Below are 14745 nucleotides of genomic sequence, written 5' to 3' on the forward strand. Positions count from 1 at the left end.
GTCAAAGGGAAACAAGAAGAGAAGAGGGATAAGGGGACTGAGAGAGGCCGATGAGTGGTAAATAAAAAAAAATGCAGCAAAGGGGTATAATTAAATAGAGAAGAATCAAAGGAAATACACATGTTCTATACATTATTAAACTTTGCCCTTTACATACTACGGTAATATTTTACACTCATAAATAAATAAAATGAAGAAAAAAAGAGACATAAAAATAAAAGAAATCTCGAAGATTTTTTTTTTAAAATTATGTTTACATTATTACTTGCATGTAAGCAAATTAATATTGACAAATCAGGCTTAAATTCGTATTTTTTTCCTTTCTTTTTTTATCAAACCACCTTTTTAAAATAATAATATCAATTCATCAAATAAAATAGTTATGTGACATCTACAAAAGAGCACCAATTTAACAAACATATGAAATTTTGATGGAAAAATACACTTTATTAAACCATCTTTGCCCGATTTACTTTAACTACTAATCCCAACTATCGATTATTCTACAATAATGCAAACTTTCACCTCCATTTTCTTCTAACAATCCCAAACCGGTCAACAAAAGTCAAAAACCTTTTATTGTAGGTTGCTGGACACGTGTCGGATTGTGAGTGGTCCAAATTTTTTTTTTTAAAAAGGAAAACTTACGCAGCCAACTCCACCAGCCCCTAACTGCCTCTACCTACCCCCAGCCGCACAGCGGAAATCACCCCCTTCCCTGACCACTGAGCTGAAAATGGCTTCCCCTCCTTAGACCTAGCCTCCAAACCGGGTGAAAGCCCAAACTTTTGCCCTTAAATCCACCCGACCCCCCAAAACCGCCCATAGTTTGAGTTATGGGCGGTTTTGAGGGATGGGTTTTGGGTTTTGTCCGATTTCGGGGGAAGCTAAGGGCTGGGGAGGGGAGGTCGTTTCCGGCTCGGTAGTCAGGGAATGGGGTCGTTTGGGCTAGAGGTGATCAAATTTAGCCCGGCTCGACCTAACCCCATTTTGGGCAGAATTGTTTGGCCCAATTTCAAAATTTTATTTTTTTGGACGGGTTTGGAAATACGTTTTTATGCATATTTAGTTAATTTTTTAGGCCCGACCCAAAAAGCACGTACGACCGACCATTTTAGGCGGGTTTTGGCACAACTTTACCATTTTGGGGTGGCTGTGGTTTTTTTTTTTTGTTTTTTGATTTTTTTGGGCCAATCAATGTGTGACAAGTGGCATCTTAATTACTTTTTTTTAAAAAAAAAAATCTTCTTAGCAGGTTATCGGTTTTTGGGATGTTAGAAGAAAACGAAGCTAAAGTCAGGATGATTGTAGAACAATTGATAGTCGCGATTATTTAAAGTAAATTTGGTAAAGTTGGGATTAATAAATTGTATTTTTTCAAATTTGAATCAAATATTTGAATCCTTCATCAAAATGTTAAATGGATCTTGCAAATATTGCTAGAAAATACAATCTTTTCAGAATAAAAATTTAACAATTTGTTGTAGCCACAAGGATAGTTTTCATCTAATTTAATTATATGCATGCCTGTATTATTCAAAAACCTATATAATTCTTTATGAGCAACCCAACTATACTGTACGATATCTTATCATTACTCGTACTCGTACTCATACTCAACAAATCCCACCAAAGGGTTGGGTTCATTATATTCAAACAATAATGTAATTATATTAACATACATAAATAAAAACTGTGCACTAGTTGAAGAGAGAGAATTGGAAATAATATCCAAAATTTTGATAAAATTGGCTATTTCCTGCCTTGAGAACTTTAAGTTGTAAAAAACCTAAAGAGAAGAAGATATGAAGAGAGGCTAGGGATATTTTAGTCATTAACTATGTTCTTTAGTCCTTCCTTTTATGTCAAGATAATGACACAACTGAATATCATATACATACAAATGAGACAACCTTAATTAGTCCAACACAAGCATAAAAATGAAGATCTCATAAAGTTAAATTACGGACATTTTATGAGAAACTACTTAATAAAGCCTAAATTTTGTGAGAAAGTACTTAATAAAAAAAAATATATTATAAGAAATTACCTAATAAAAGATAAAATGTTGTAATATACTACCTTTGACTGAAATTCCAACGTTGACTTAATTTTAGGATGTTGATCCACCTTACAACACCCCCAAAACCACCGTGAGGATTGGTTTTCAAGGTGGTAAGGTCATTTTCGGGGTGGTTGGAGGATAATCCGAGTTGGTGAGGGTAGATTAGTGCTTCGGGATGGTGGTTTTTAAGGTTAGAGAAGGTGGTTTTGGGGTTGAAAGGTGGTTTTAGATGTGGTGGAGACGATTTCAAGCAAGTTGTGTTAGTTTTAATAATGAAAGCGGTGGTTTTGGGATTGTTTTGAGGTAGATTAAAGGTGGAAATTCCTTAAAATTATAACATTTTTTTATTAGATAGTTTTTGACAATAAGCCCTTAAAATAATAACAAACATAAAAACAAAGAAATACTTGTAATAAACATAAAAATATCTAGCTAGCTGGTTAATTAGTTTCATGAACACAAGTTCCATGGTACATAAATCATCTAGTCTAGCTGCTAAAATTATTAAAGGGAGAGTTTAAGTGAGATATCTTCTTCATAAGTTATGGAAGACGAGTCAAAAAGATTCAACCTCAAAGTTGTATCTAAATCATCTTTCTTCATCCCCTTAGTCTTTGCCTTGGAAGTTTCAGCGAGATCATTGAATACCTTGTAGCCATGAGACCTCTTATCGGCTTCTTCAGGCACATAAAACACTTTGGTAGCACCATCATTCACCGCGATTTTTAAGCATGGCAATGTCGCTGATAGTGAATGTTGCAGCGGTATCTTGTGGTGATCACCACCAAGAAAGTGGTTGTTCAAGGCTTTTTTTATGAGTGAATCCTTGACATGTTGTAGACGAGTTTGCCTACGAGATACTGGACGAGAGGTAGGCGAGTTTATCATCTCAGGAATTTTATTAATCAATTGCATATCCTTCTTAGCCACATCCACAGCTTCTACATTTATAAACAAGGAATCTTAGCTTATCAAACGACGCACAATGCAAGAAAATAACTAAGAATGATATATAATACGTTGTATTGTAAACTTACATGAAATACAAGTTATATTCGTAAATACATCAATACTTCTTTTTTATTAAAAACAGGCCTCATTTTTTTAATAATGACGGAATAAAAATATTTGATTTATTTATCAAAATATCAGATTTATTTATCAAAATATCATGTGATATTGTGATAAACATTTTTTTATTACACATATAAAATTGGGCCTCCTAGCCTCCTTAACTTATTATCAACAATAACTTGCTCATGCACTTTGATTGTGCATTTGTGCAACCCGAAAACTTTCTCCAAATTAGAATGAGAATTGTGAATAAGAAATTTAGCACGCATTTGTAATTAAAATTAGGTAAAATTGGTATAAATCACCTTTTTTGTCCGACTTTTTTTTGAAAAAATCACCTTTTAAGTTTTTTTTTTAACTAAACCACCTTTTAAGTACCTAAATTTTTTATTGCACCACCCCTATTTCAAATCTAACATATTGCATCTCAATCATCCACTTTCAAATCATCAAACATAGCAAATCTTTCCCTTCCATCTCAACCATCCACTTCAATTACCTCAATTTAGGTTTTGTGAATAAACAAATACTACAATTTAATTTTTGTAGCAAAATTAGGTTTGGTTTTTTAGAGCTTTACTCAATTTAGTCATGCATATATATCTAAAGGGGAGGGTCAAATGTTTTTGAAGGTGAAAAAAATACATGATTTAGGAGCGAAAGTCACAAGTTGTGGGCCCCTTTGATGTCTTAGTTAATTTTTTTGTCATAATTTGAAATAGGGGTGATGCAATTAAAAATTTAGGTTTTTGCCAATTTTACCTTAAAATTAGGGGTTTCATTTTGATAAATCTCAAAAAATTGCTTACATATCTTTGAAAAGCAAATATGCAATTACATGTATTGGATCAGACCTTTTACGGTGCGTTTGGCATCTGGGAATGGGAATTTGGGGAATTATGGGTGGGAATTGGTGGTTGGGAATTCATGAAAGGGAACAAAAGTCCATAATTTGGTAGTTGCTAGGGATATGTTGATATTTACTAAAAAATTACATTAATGCCCTTACTTATATTTTTCCCCTTCCTTTTCACCCTTCTCATTAATGGCAATTTGGTCTTTTCATACCCTACTCAATTCCCTTCCCCTATTACCATCCCCCTAGGTAATAAGAATGTGGGAATTCATTGGGATTTTATTTTCCCTTCCCTTAAAACAAACAAGGGAATTAGTCATGTTGCCACATATATTCCCATTTCCACCTTCTTAATCCCACTTACCAAACACCCCCTATTTATTTTTTGCCGGTTATTTTTAATTTTTTGGCCGGTTTACTTGTTGCACGCTAGATATTGCATTAATTGTTTTGTATGGTTAGGATGCCTATTCATTTTTTAGGTTGATAGATTACTTGGAACTTGAATGTAGTCCTTATATTAAGTAATTCAATTCTTATTCAAAAAAAAAAAAAAAAAAAAAAAAAAAAAAAAAAAAAAAAAGAAGTAATTCAATTCTAAGCCCTAACATTGATCATAATCTTTAATTGTTTGTACTATAAAATTTTATTGCATTTCTTTAAATAAAGCTCCATCCCTGTTGTGCATACAAAAGTTTGAAGAAAACATGTAATACCTCCGTTAATATTTAGTTGCAACGTTAGGGTATTATTTGAAAAGACAAAAAATATTTCAAAGTTGCAACTAAGGGAGGTAGTAATAGAGATACATTCATCTGTGATAACAAGAATGAATGTAAACTATATTGTACTTTATGTACTCTTTCAGTACGAACTCCTACAACATGACCGAAGAAAATAACTAAAAAGTCAGCCATGCAACACAAATTAAATATATAAACTATATTACGGAGTACATAAACAGTTGATGTATCAATATTTGATGAATATGTACCTTGAATTATTGATTCTTGTCGCATGCTTCGGTACATCTGTTTGGTACATTAAAATTTAATTAATCAAACTGTCTCATTAATTTAGTATGATTAGAAGTGAATTAAAAAAATTATATAATTAGTCATATGCTTTAAGGAAAAATGTGGAGGGATAAAAATTGTACTTGCAAGTGGCTTTTAACATGCGATACAGTAATCCCATCGACTCCCATCGCATGCAAAATCATATTAGGGGTAGCCCCTAAAATACAACACCAAATTCATTGTTAAATATTCTTAATAAAAAAAAGTATGCCAAAATATACAAATTAGAGAACAAAAAATTAAAAAATTTTGTACTAATTTTTAGTGATGAAAAAACTAACTTTTAAGAATGAAAAAAATAAAGTAATTCTAAAGCACGTAATAATAATTTTGTAGGTGGTAAAACTTACTGTCTTCGCCACCAAGTTTCATAACAGCACAAACAAACTTATGATGGAGATCATCTGTCCACCTTAGTCTTGGCTTCTTTGATCTTGCATAGGGCCTTACGACACCTTGATTAACACCATTGTCATGATCGACGACATTCCTCATTTTTTCTTCTTGTGAGAAAAAAATTTATAAGAAAAAAAGAAGAAGAAGAGTTGGATATGACCGAGGATGGAGAAAGGAAAGGGAGGATAAGAGGGATTTGAAAGGGGTGAGGGGTGAATAAAATGCAACCAAAGGGCTACATATATATATATATATATAGGAGAAGAATAGAGAGAAATATTTGTGCAGTGTGACATTACTACACTTTGTCCTTAACTTGATAGGATTCCACATACTAGAGAGAACAGTTATTTTTTTAGAAAATTTTAATCTCCCATCCACAAATAAAGGGACAAAAAAAATATTATTGTATACAAAAGGAAACTAGGAAATTAATTTTCTAGTGTATTTTTGTCAATGTTTTACATTGTAGTTATGAAAACAAATCAGTAAAACCTAAGTATACTGCAAGTCTGCAAGCATAGGATCAAAATTCTTTATATAATACACAAATGTTATTACTCTGAATATAAAGTTTTGCTAGATAAAGGCCACAATGTATATGTCCATAATTTAATATCAACTTTTTATTAATTTTGTTGATAGACAATTATAGATAATGTTTGTTAAAGTTGTACATTATCATATGTGTCAGTCAAATTGATACACTGATTAGCTAGAGTATAGTTTGTTGCGTTTCTTTTATATACTTGGTATATGATATGTATTGAGGGAGTGAAGCATAGGCAGATGTCAACATGCACCATATACAAAATTCTCTTATTCTTACAAGTTTTAAATATTTATTTGGGTTTTAATTTTCAGGAGTTTTTAATATTCTCTTCTAAAGTTTTTGAGAGTTGACAAACAGAGAAGGTTGACGTTGGCAAAATTGGAAGGAGGGCACCGTCAAATAATTAAAAGAAAAATAGGAAGTTCAAAGTGTAACCAAATTTTCTTCGATACATGCAATCGGTGGGTTGATGAACTTTTGTAATTGCATATTTGCACCATTTATTTATTAAATGCGCATGTAACAAAACGGTTTTGAATATTTTCATATATTATTATGAGGTCATATATAGATATTTAATATAGTCTAAGGTTTGTTGCACGAGTTTAAGCTTTCGTCCTTTTTTGAGGAGGGTTTAAAGGATGTAACGATGCATGTCATTTCCCAATTTTTTTATGATTTTGTCAATGTCAAATTTTAGTTGAATATATAAATCTTTATTACGTAATAAATTTTTTTGTACATTCTGCATATAAAACTACATGAGAATTAATTCATTACAGTTGTGTTGCATACTTTGTGAAAATTCTTGTGTTGGTACCACTAATTCACTTAATCAATTGTTCCTAAAAAGTATATGTCAAAAGTTACTTCATATTGAGCTAAAATGTTCGTTTATTGGAAGTGTAATATCATTGCTTAGAGCGAGAATATATACTTTGTGATCTCTAACATTGAACTCATAACTCGAAATTTGAATTCACACTTTCATTTTGAGGATGACTACCATAGGATCATCATCCTATTAGGTATTAAGACTACTAACCCTCACGAAATGATCAATGAATTCAAATTTATTCCTGGAAATGAACTAAAACAATGGAACTAGAATTACAATTTTGCAATACACTTGGGAGATGAAGCATGATACAACAATTCCTAATTTCACAACCTACTAATTCAATCTCCTCCCCCTAAAACAAAGGTCTTCCCGCAATGCCATGTAACGTCATGGCAATATTGTTACATAAGCACCAATATAATTAATAAACTATGTCACCCTCTCGTGACCCTTTAAAATAAATCATACATCAATACTCTGTATTACTTTAGAAAGTGTGTCGTATGGCTCAGCTCGAGCACTACTCGAATTATCGAGAGTAGCTCTTAGGTTTGAACCCTCGTCTCCCTTTTTAAATTAGACATCTTACTCTCTCAGTCTCCCTCTCATTTTCCTGAGGTAGGAAGTTGAGTGAGGACTCGACTTACCTAAAATAAAACAACTTATATAGGACGTGTATGACGCCCTCTAGCCCTACCACAGAGGAGTGCATTCTTAGGAATAGGATATTCGTCTCTCCACGAACGAGAGGGAGTCCAAACCCTCATGTAGAGTTGTTGTCCCAAAAATTGCCTTACCCGATTCTCTGATCTTATGTTCCACATTCCTACATTGTCCAATGACACGTATATGGCGGTCCATGCCTTTGGATACACCTGCATACATACAACATTTCCCTTGTTATTAGTATATAACATTAACCATTTCCCTAAGGTTTTCAAGATGATAATGCATACAAAACAGAATTTTGTGTTACTATAGATGTTTTTAGAGTTTAGAACACATAGTCATGATCAAGTGATGTGGAGTGATACCTGAACGGTGGAACGAGTAACTGCATCTCTCAAGTTATAGCTGGCTCTGCTCCTAGGAGTCCATTGTCCCCCATCCATCCTGCTCATCAGAAATAAAACAGGTTATATAAGAAATGTAGTCCATGGATTATATAAAAAGGCGTATGATATGATATGATAAGATATGTGGCTCTTACCCGACAACAAAGAAAGCATAACCATCAATGTGGTAAGACTGAACTGAATCTTCCTCGTTCTGGAACACAATCTCAATGAAAGTCCTGTAATCAGTCTGTATCACCCCGGTCTTAAGGTATGCAGGTCGCCATGTAGGGTAACTAGGCACACTATTAGGGGAGTACACGCCAGGGATGTTGAAGTAGTCTGCTAATTTTAGGGGTGTATCTGCCTGCACGTATGACACGCTGTTGATTGCATACCTCTGCCTTTGGTTAATATATGCTGCAGAGTTTGCAAACACAATGGTTCGTTGTAATTTGATCAGGCCGTAATGGTACGATCCCTGAGGGTTCGGTCTAGGGCCACTTGCACTCAAATTCATCCTGAGTAGAACGCGTTAATCATGTTAATACTTCATATGTCTTAATATAATGTAAGGCCTAAAGTTCTAATGTAGCAAGCATATATATACCTGATAGAATGGGCCTGGTTGAGAGACCAACCAATTTGCGTGGTGGGGCCGGGAGGGAGAGGGCCTGAGACTTTCTTCCAAGAGTTTCTGTAGTGAAGGACGGCTGTGGTGGTCAGAACAGGCTTAGTGAATCGCGAAGAGACTACAACATAATAATCAACTGGAGGCTGATCAGCTGTCACTAGGACTGAGTAAGACTGTCCTAAGTGAATGTCAAGGGAAGTGTAGCTGGTCTGCATGGTATGTGTCCCTTCAACCTCTACGAGCTTAAGCTTGTGCCCTGCGATTCTGAAGTTGATGGATGTTGCAATCCCAACGTTTGATATCCTAAATCGGTAAGTTCTCCCTATATATCACACAACTATTAGTTGAACGTTTTGGAGTAAAACTCAAATATATATATATATATATATAGATATTAAGGCTAGCTCCTTTTATTATTTACTTCCTGTTTCAATGTTTTGGTAATACATAGGTATTGTACTAAAGAGATCGATTGTGAAGAGTACTTATATAGAATAGTTACCTTGTTCAACTGTGAAAGTATAACCATTCCATCCTCGGCCATTGATAAGAAGACCATCAGGCATATGGATGTTGCGGCCCCTTTCTAACATTCTTCCCAATTGCTGCAAAAGGTTACACAAGTTTATGTTATACAAACATGTCTTAGACACTTATGGTTTGGCTGTAAAGTTATAGTCTAAGGTAATGGGTATGAATTTTTGTACGTAATTTGGCGTGTAATAATGTCACATATGTATGCCATGATAGATGCCTTTACACAAACTGACTAGTTTCAGTAGTACTCAATATTTCAGTAATCAGCAGTATGAACTCACCCTGTGGCTTTTTTTGTACCAGTCCCCTGCAAGAACGGTGAAGTCTCCGGCAGGAGGAGGAAATGGGACTGGAATTCGAGGGCGACTATAGATTCTGATGGCACCGAACCCACCAGAAGCCTTATGAAGACCGATAGAAGGGAAGTAGTAGAAGCTCCCAATTTGATCTTTGGCTTGGAGGATGTATGTGAAGTTCCTTCTAGGTGGTATAGGACAAGTTGTCCCTGGCATACCATCTTCAAATGAATTCCTCCTCTGTTGCAACCCATTCCTACATAATTGAGGCCAAAATGATTATGTGAGTATTGAGTACATATGCGGCAAAATCTTGTATGGAACTGTCTTACAATATTTGGTGATCGACCTTATAAATCTTTATAGTAAATTGAAATCTCGACCAAAAATCACTATAGATCAATATGTCAATCTCATATAAACTTTTCAAATATCAATCTCATAATTTTAATATCTTGTTAGATCCCTTTAATGTACACCTTCAAAGACATCAATATTTATATTTTTATTTTTTAGTAGTTAGAAATAGTCATTGTCTAAGCACCCTTATGTATATTTTCATTGTATTGGACACTATAAAAACTAAAAAGTCAAAATATAACAAGTAATTTGAGACGGATGAAGTACACACAAACAGAAAATGTACGATGGGGATTGAATTAGACAAGTGTATATGGGAATATGCCAATATAGGCAATAGCACACAACAAGATTGAGCCTAAAACCCAAAAGGCCCAAAAAAAAGTTGAAAAAAAGCTGAAATTTAGTGAGTAAAGTGATGGGAGTGATGACAACGTAAAGCCCAATTAAGTTAGTGGAGTGACAGAAATACATTACATAAAATAATAATAATTCCTTAAAAGAAAAGAATGCTGCTTAAGTGCTTGAGCATGACCTACGTGCTAGGTATCACGTGCGCCCATTACCCGAATCATATGCTCTGTTTAATTTAGTCGGCACTATAGATCTAATCACGTGTGTGGATCCCACGTGATTAGTGATCACTGAAATACACATACTAGTAATTTAGGGTTCGTTTGGCATCATTGTGGTTTTCTGTTTTTTGGTTTTTTGTTTTTTAAAAGTATATTATATATGTCACATAATGTATCAAAAATTATTTAGACTTATTAAAATCATGATAATTTTGAAAACTGACAACAGAAAAGTGGAAACACCTTTTTCTTGTTTCCTGTTTTTGGTTTTTAGTTTTCAAAAAAACAGGAAACTGAAAACAAAAAATGATGTCAAACAAGCCCTTAGTAAATGATTTTGTTTTAAGTATATACAGTATGGGGTATGTTCTTTTCAGTTCAGTTTAATTCAATTCAACCTCGCTTCTTCTCTCATAAATAAGTCAGCTTAGTTCAGTTCAGTAAGGCCCTAAATAAATTTAGGGAGTATCGACGTATCGTACTATACACGGAGTAGTAACACACTAATGAGCATTGAGTATGTAATACGTAGTATTGTATTTTTTTATGATTGTATCATATTCCATACATTGAAGTTTGGACTTTGGAGTACACATATTTTGTTCATCGTAAATAGTAATGTATAAAACATTGTACGGACTATAATTTGCTCATCATGTTCACTTATTAGTCAAATTTTACAAGATTTCTTAGATTTTACGTCAAGCCATTAACTAATTACTATTTTACATTATTGTTCCTCATACTCCACTTGTCAAAAAACCATTTGAAGAGTGAAGTATCAATAGTATAATTTTATAATATACTATATTACTACAATACTACTACACGTAAACTATTAAATATATAGATTTTTTGTAAAAAATAATTACTTTGTATAACATGATACTTACCAATTAACTTGAGTACTGTTCAAATTTCATAATTAGCTAAGTTAAGACATTATTATGATCTTTAACTTTAATAGATGGCATTTTGCTATCAGCAATTAGTCAATGATTAACTAGCTCATGCACGTTTCCTTTCACATTATTCTCTTGAACTTAGTCTACATCATCGTCCTATTGTAAATTTATCAATTGAATACTAAATACGAGTTTTTCTTTTTCTCCAAAAACTTTTTTTAATAAATGGTATCGAGTGGTAATAAAAAAATAAAAATAAACACATTTTTGAGCAAATATACATATCAACTCATTAATATTGTTTCCCAAATGTCCATATCGATAGTAAATTATTTTCTCTGAAATAAATTGAAAAGATAATGATATATGAATTTAAATGTACTACGGAGTATATTTTTATTTTTTGAAATGTACATTGCTATGAAGATTTCATACGAGTCAGTGCTAAACTGCTAAAAAACGAGTTTCCACAAATATTTGCCATAAAATATAGAAATGGCATCTACATTTAATACTTGATCTATAATACTCGTAAATTAAATTAGTATTTCAAGGAAGATATAATTAGAATCTTTAGGGATTAATAAAAAATAAAACATAAAAGGATTGATAGGTTAGTTACCATGAAAGAAGGAATGGTTCATTCAAGTAATTATGAACACTTATAATCAAGTTGTCATTGGTCACACAGTCAATTTGTGGCCCTGGAAACTGTCCATTGATCAAAATCACCTGGAAACACAAACACATAACCCAATCACATTAAAACCTGAATCAACTAGCTAGTTAACAATAAGATTGTATATATCTGAACCTCCACACATCGAGCACTAATATATATAGACAAAATTGAAAAGGGTTACGTACATTTTGCCTTACACCCATAGGGTAACGAATGCCATTATGCACTTTTAAGTAGATAAATCGATAAGGGCTTTCGGCATAGATGCCATTTACTAGGAGAAGGAGAAGGAAGAGTAGTTGTAAGGTTGAGAAGCAAAGTGATTTGCACTCTTTCATTGTTTTTGGGTTATTTTCTACAGTCCAACTAATTTGAACACTTGTATTTATAAGTGTAAAAGCTTAGATTGATGTTTGGTCACAGAATCACCGCTCATAGATTGGTTATTCACGAGTGGAGGTTATGTGGGTGAAAAGATTTAAGTATTGTTGGAAATTTGGAAGTGGCAGTAGTTTATAATGTGTTGTATTTATTTTGTCTTCTATATATTCTAAATTACTTTGGAATATTGTTGAAACATTTTCACATTTCTACAAAAATAGTACTAGTAACTTAAGTAGAAAAATATGATTGAACTTTGCAAAACCGTCTTCGTTATATATAAATTAATGATATTTGTACTTATGGCGATAATAATTATAGGGTTATTACAGAAGAAATTGAATAATTATAGTAAACAAGATTTTAGTGAAGTACTATACAAGTGTATGTTTGAGACAATGTACTAATGTAGCTATCAAATATGAGAATTTAAGAAATTTATTGCACATAGAAGGTCAAAACTTGTATACATATACATCAAAAAAGCTCATGTAATCATATGAAGTAGCTACAAGGACAAACTACAAGCTCAATCAAAGACTAAAATAAATTTCGCAATTTCTATTAATCTGATCTAGCATGCAACGATCTTATTATGGCGGCATAGCCACCCTCAAACACATTGATGTGGACGGAATTATCTCCCAATCTAATAATCTATGATCTATCACCCCCTATTCTATACCGGATTAATGACTTTGTGTATATATACTTTATTAACACGAATTACACATCTACTTGTATATAATTTTTATAGATAAGCCGCGCATAGGCATACAATTTATCACAAATCTTGAAGCTATAACTTTTTTTTTTTTCAGTAGTAAATGCACCATTTTTTTTTTTTTTTTTTGAAAGAATAAATACCAATAAATTTACAAAGAGTTTTTTTTTTCTTGTTTTTTATTTTACATGAGCTTAAACAAACAATCTAAAACGCATTATTAAAGGAAGATAAACTATTTACAAAGATATCATTAACACTATGTAACCCCCCCAAAAAAAAAAAAAAAAAAAAAGAGAGAGAGAGAGATTTGAAATGAATGCTAGAGGTAGTTAAATCATGTGATATAAATTGGACATCATATAATGCTCTAAGTTTAAGATCCATTTTGTACTCCCTAGGCCATTACATGAAATCCAACTCCAAATTTGCTAATAATGCCAAAATAATTAGGAAAAATAAAATAAATGAGAAATTGGACCCATAAAAATTCACTGACAAACTCAATGACTGAGCTAACTGTAAAAAGTTTCAATAGATATCACATGTTTGATCTTGATACATTAAAATTAAACATTAATTTCGTATGTCATATGCTCATAAATTACTTCATACTCCATTGATATGAGTATATTAATACTCTAAACAGCTAAATTAATTTGTACTTCTCTATATTTTTCTACATTATTATGCATTTATGCTTAAAAACAGGCTACATGTCTTTCTTTGTTAGAAATTTTCCTAGGTTTAGTATCTTAGTCCCAAATGGGATCGGAGATTCTCTCTAATAACTAGACGGTCCATTTGATGGGGAAATTTTTTAGAATAAAAATATTTAAAAACATCGATTAGATCAACCTTGCATGGAAAGAAGAATAAAATAACCTCTATTTTCTTTTACGGAGTATTAATTTAGCCATTCTTAAATCCCTAGTTAGAAAGTTGCATTATGAGAGATACACCATAATAACAAAACAATTACTAAAAGTAAATATAAATATACAAGTATATGTTAGTTTAGATTTCTGAAAAACCACATACAAACTTGCCATATTTATGATAGCATTATTACTTTCAGTCTTTCAGATCTAATTATTAAGCATCACTTACTATTTTGGTGCAAACATATCAATAATGTAGTACCTTTCAACAAGAAAATAAATATGTAACATAATATTTCACAACAAAAATCATAAATACATAATTTCAACTGCATATGAACATAAATTTTTGAATGAAACATTTACATGAATATTAGATATTCATTTAGTCTCTAAAAGTTCTTCCTGTATCGACTTTTTATGTGTGACAATTCAAACAATGACCGTCCAAACAAGAAGAACTTTTAGAGACGAGTTGGCGGGATCAAAGAACTTACTTGTTGTTTGACACCCAAGGGATAAACATAGCCATAAGTAACTTTCCAGTCATACATTCGATATGGATTTTCACCATTGATGCCATTTACAAGAAGAACAAGAAACACTACTAAACTTGAAAAACAGAGTGCTCTGTTTTCTCCCATTTCTTTTAAGTATTTCCTATTATTGTGGGTATTTTGTTTTCTTTTTTGGGATTTTTTTCCAATTTATAGTGAAATAATTTAGTAGATCTCTTTCTCTCTCTAAAATGTAGAGAGAGAGTGGGAGGTTGTAGTTTGAGAGTGTGAGAAGTGGCGCAAAAGAAGTGTAGAAGATGGGGTGACTTATTATGGTAGAACCCACACACTGAG

The 14745-nt window shown here is 32.5% G+C and overlaps 1 protein-coding gene across 2 annotated transcripts; it reads right to left on the reverse strand.

Moving 5' to 3' along the window:
- Nucleotides 1–7074: 7074 nt before the first annotated feature.
- LOC145611420 (L-ascorbate oxidase homolog) lies at nucleotides 7075–14669 on the reverse strand. Of its 2 annotated transcripts, none has more exons than XM_081666752.1 (8): nucleotides 14392–14669; nucleotides 11849–11958; nucleotides 9372–9642; nucleotides 9056–9158; nucleotides 8530–8875; nucleotides 8075–8440; nucleotides 7899–7977; nucleotides 7075–7739 (listed from the first exon to the last, which is right to left on the reverse strand). In XM_081666752.1, exons 1-8 carry the CDS (start codon nucleotides 14536–14538, stop codon nucleotides 7527–7529), a joined length of 1635 nt encoding a protein of 544 aa, XP_081522878.1. In that variant the 5' UTR covers nucleotides 14539–14669; the 3' UTR covers nucleotides 7075–7526. The 2 variants fall into 2 exon arrangements, with proteins under 2 accessions (XP_081522878.1, XP_081522879.1); XM_081666753.1 differs by lacking the exon at nucleotides 14392–14669 and adding an exon at nucleotides 12094–12245.
- Nucleotides 14670–14745: the final 76 nt, after the last annotated feature.

Source organism: Chenopodium album, chromosome 24 (genome assembly GCF_948465745.1).
Source record: "Chenopodium album chromosome 24, dcCheAlbu1.1, whole genome shotgun sequence".
In the NCBI taxonomy this organism is placed as follows: Eukaryota; Viridiplantae; Streptophyta; class Magnoliopsida; order Caryophyllales; family Amaranthaceae; genus Chenopodium; species Chenopodium album.

Coding starts and splice junctions, on each gene's coding strand:
- LOC145611420 (XM_081666752.1), bottom strand. CDS start 14,538: ATGGGAGAAAACAGAGCACTCTGTTTTTCAAGTTTAGTAGTGTTTCTT. Junction 8,441..8,529: donor AACCAGGCCCATTCTATCAG/GTATATATATGC, acceptor CGTTCTACTCAG/GATGAATTTGAGTGCAAGTG. Junction 7,978..8,074: donor TATGCTTTCTTTGTTGTCGG/GTAAGAGCCACA, acceptor TCTGATGAGCAG/GATGGATGGGGGACAATGGA.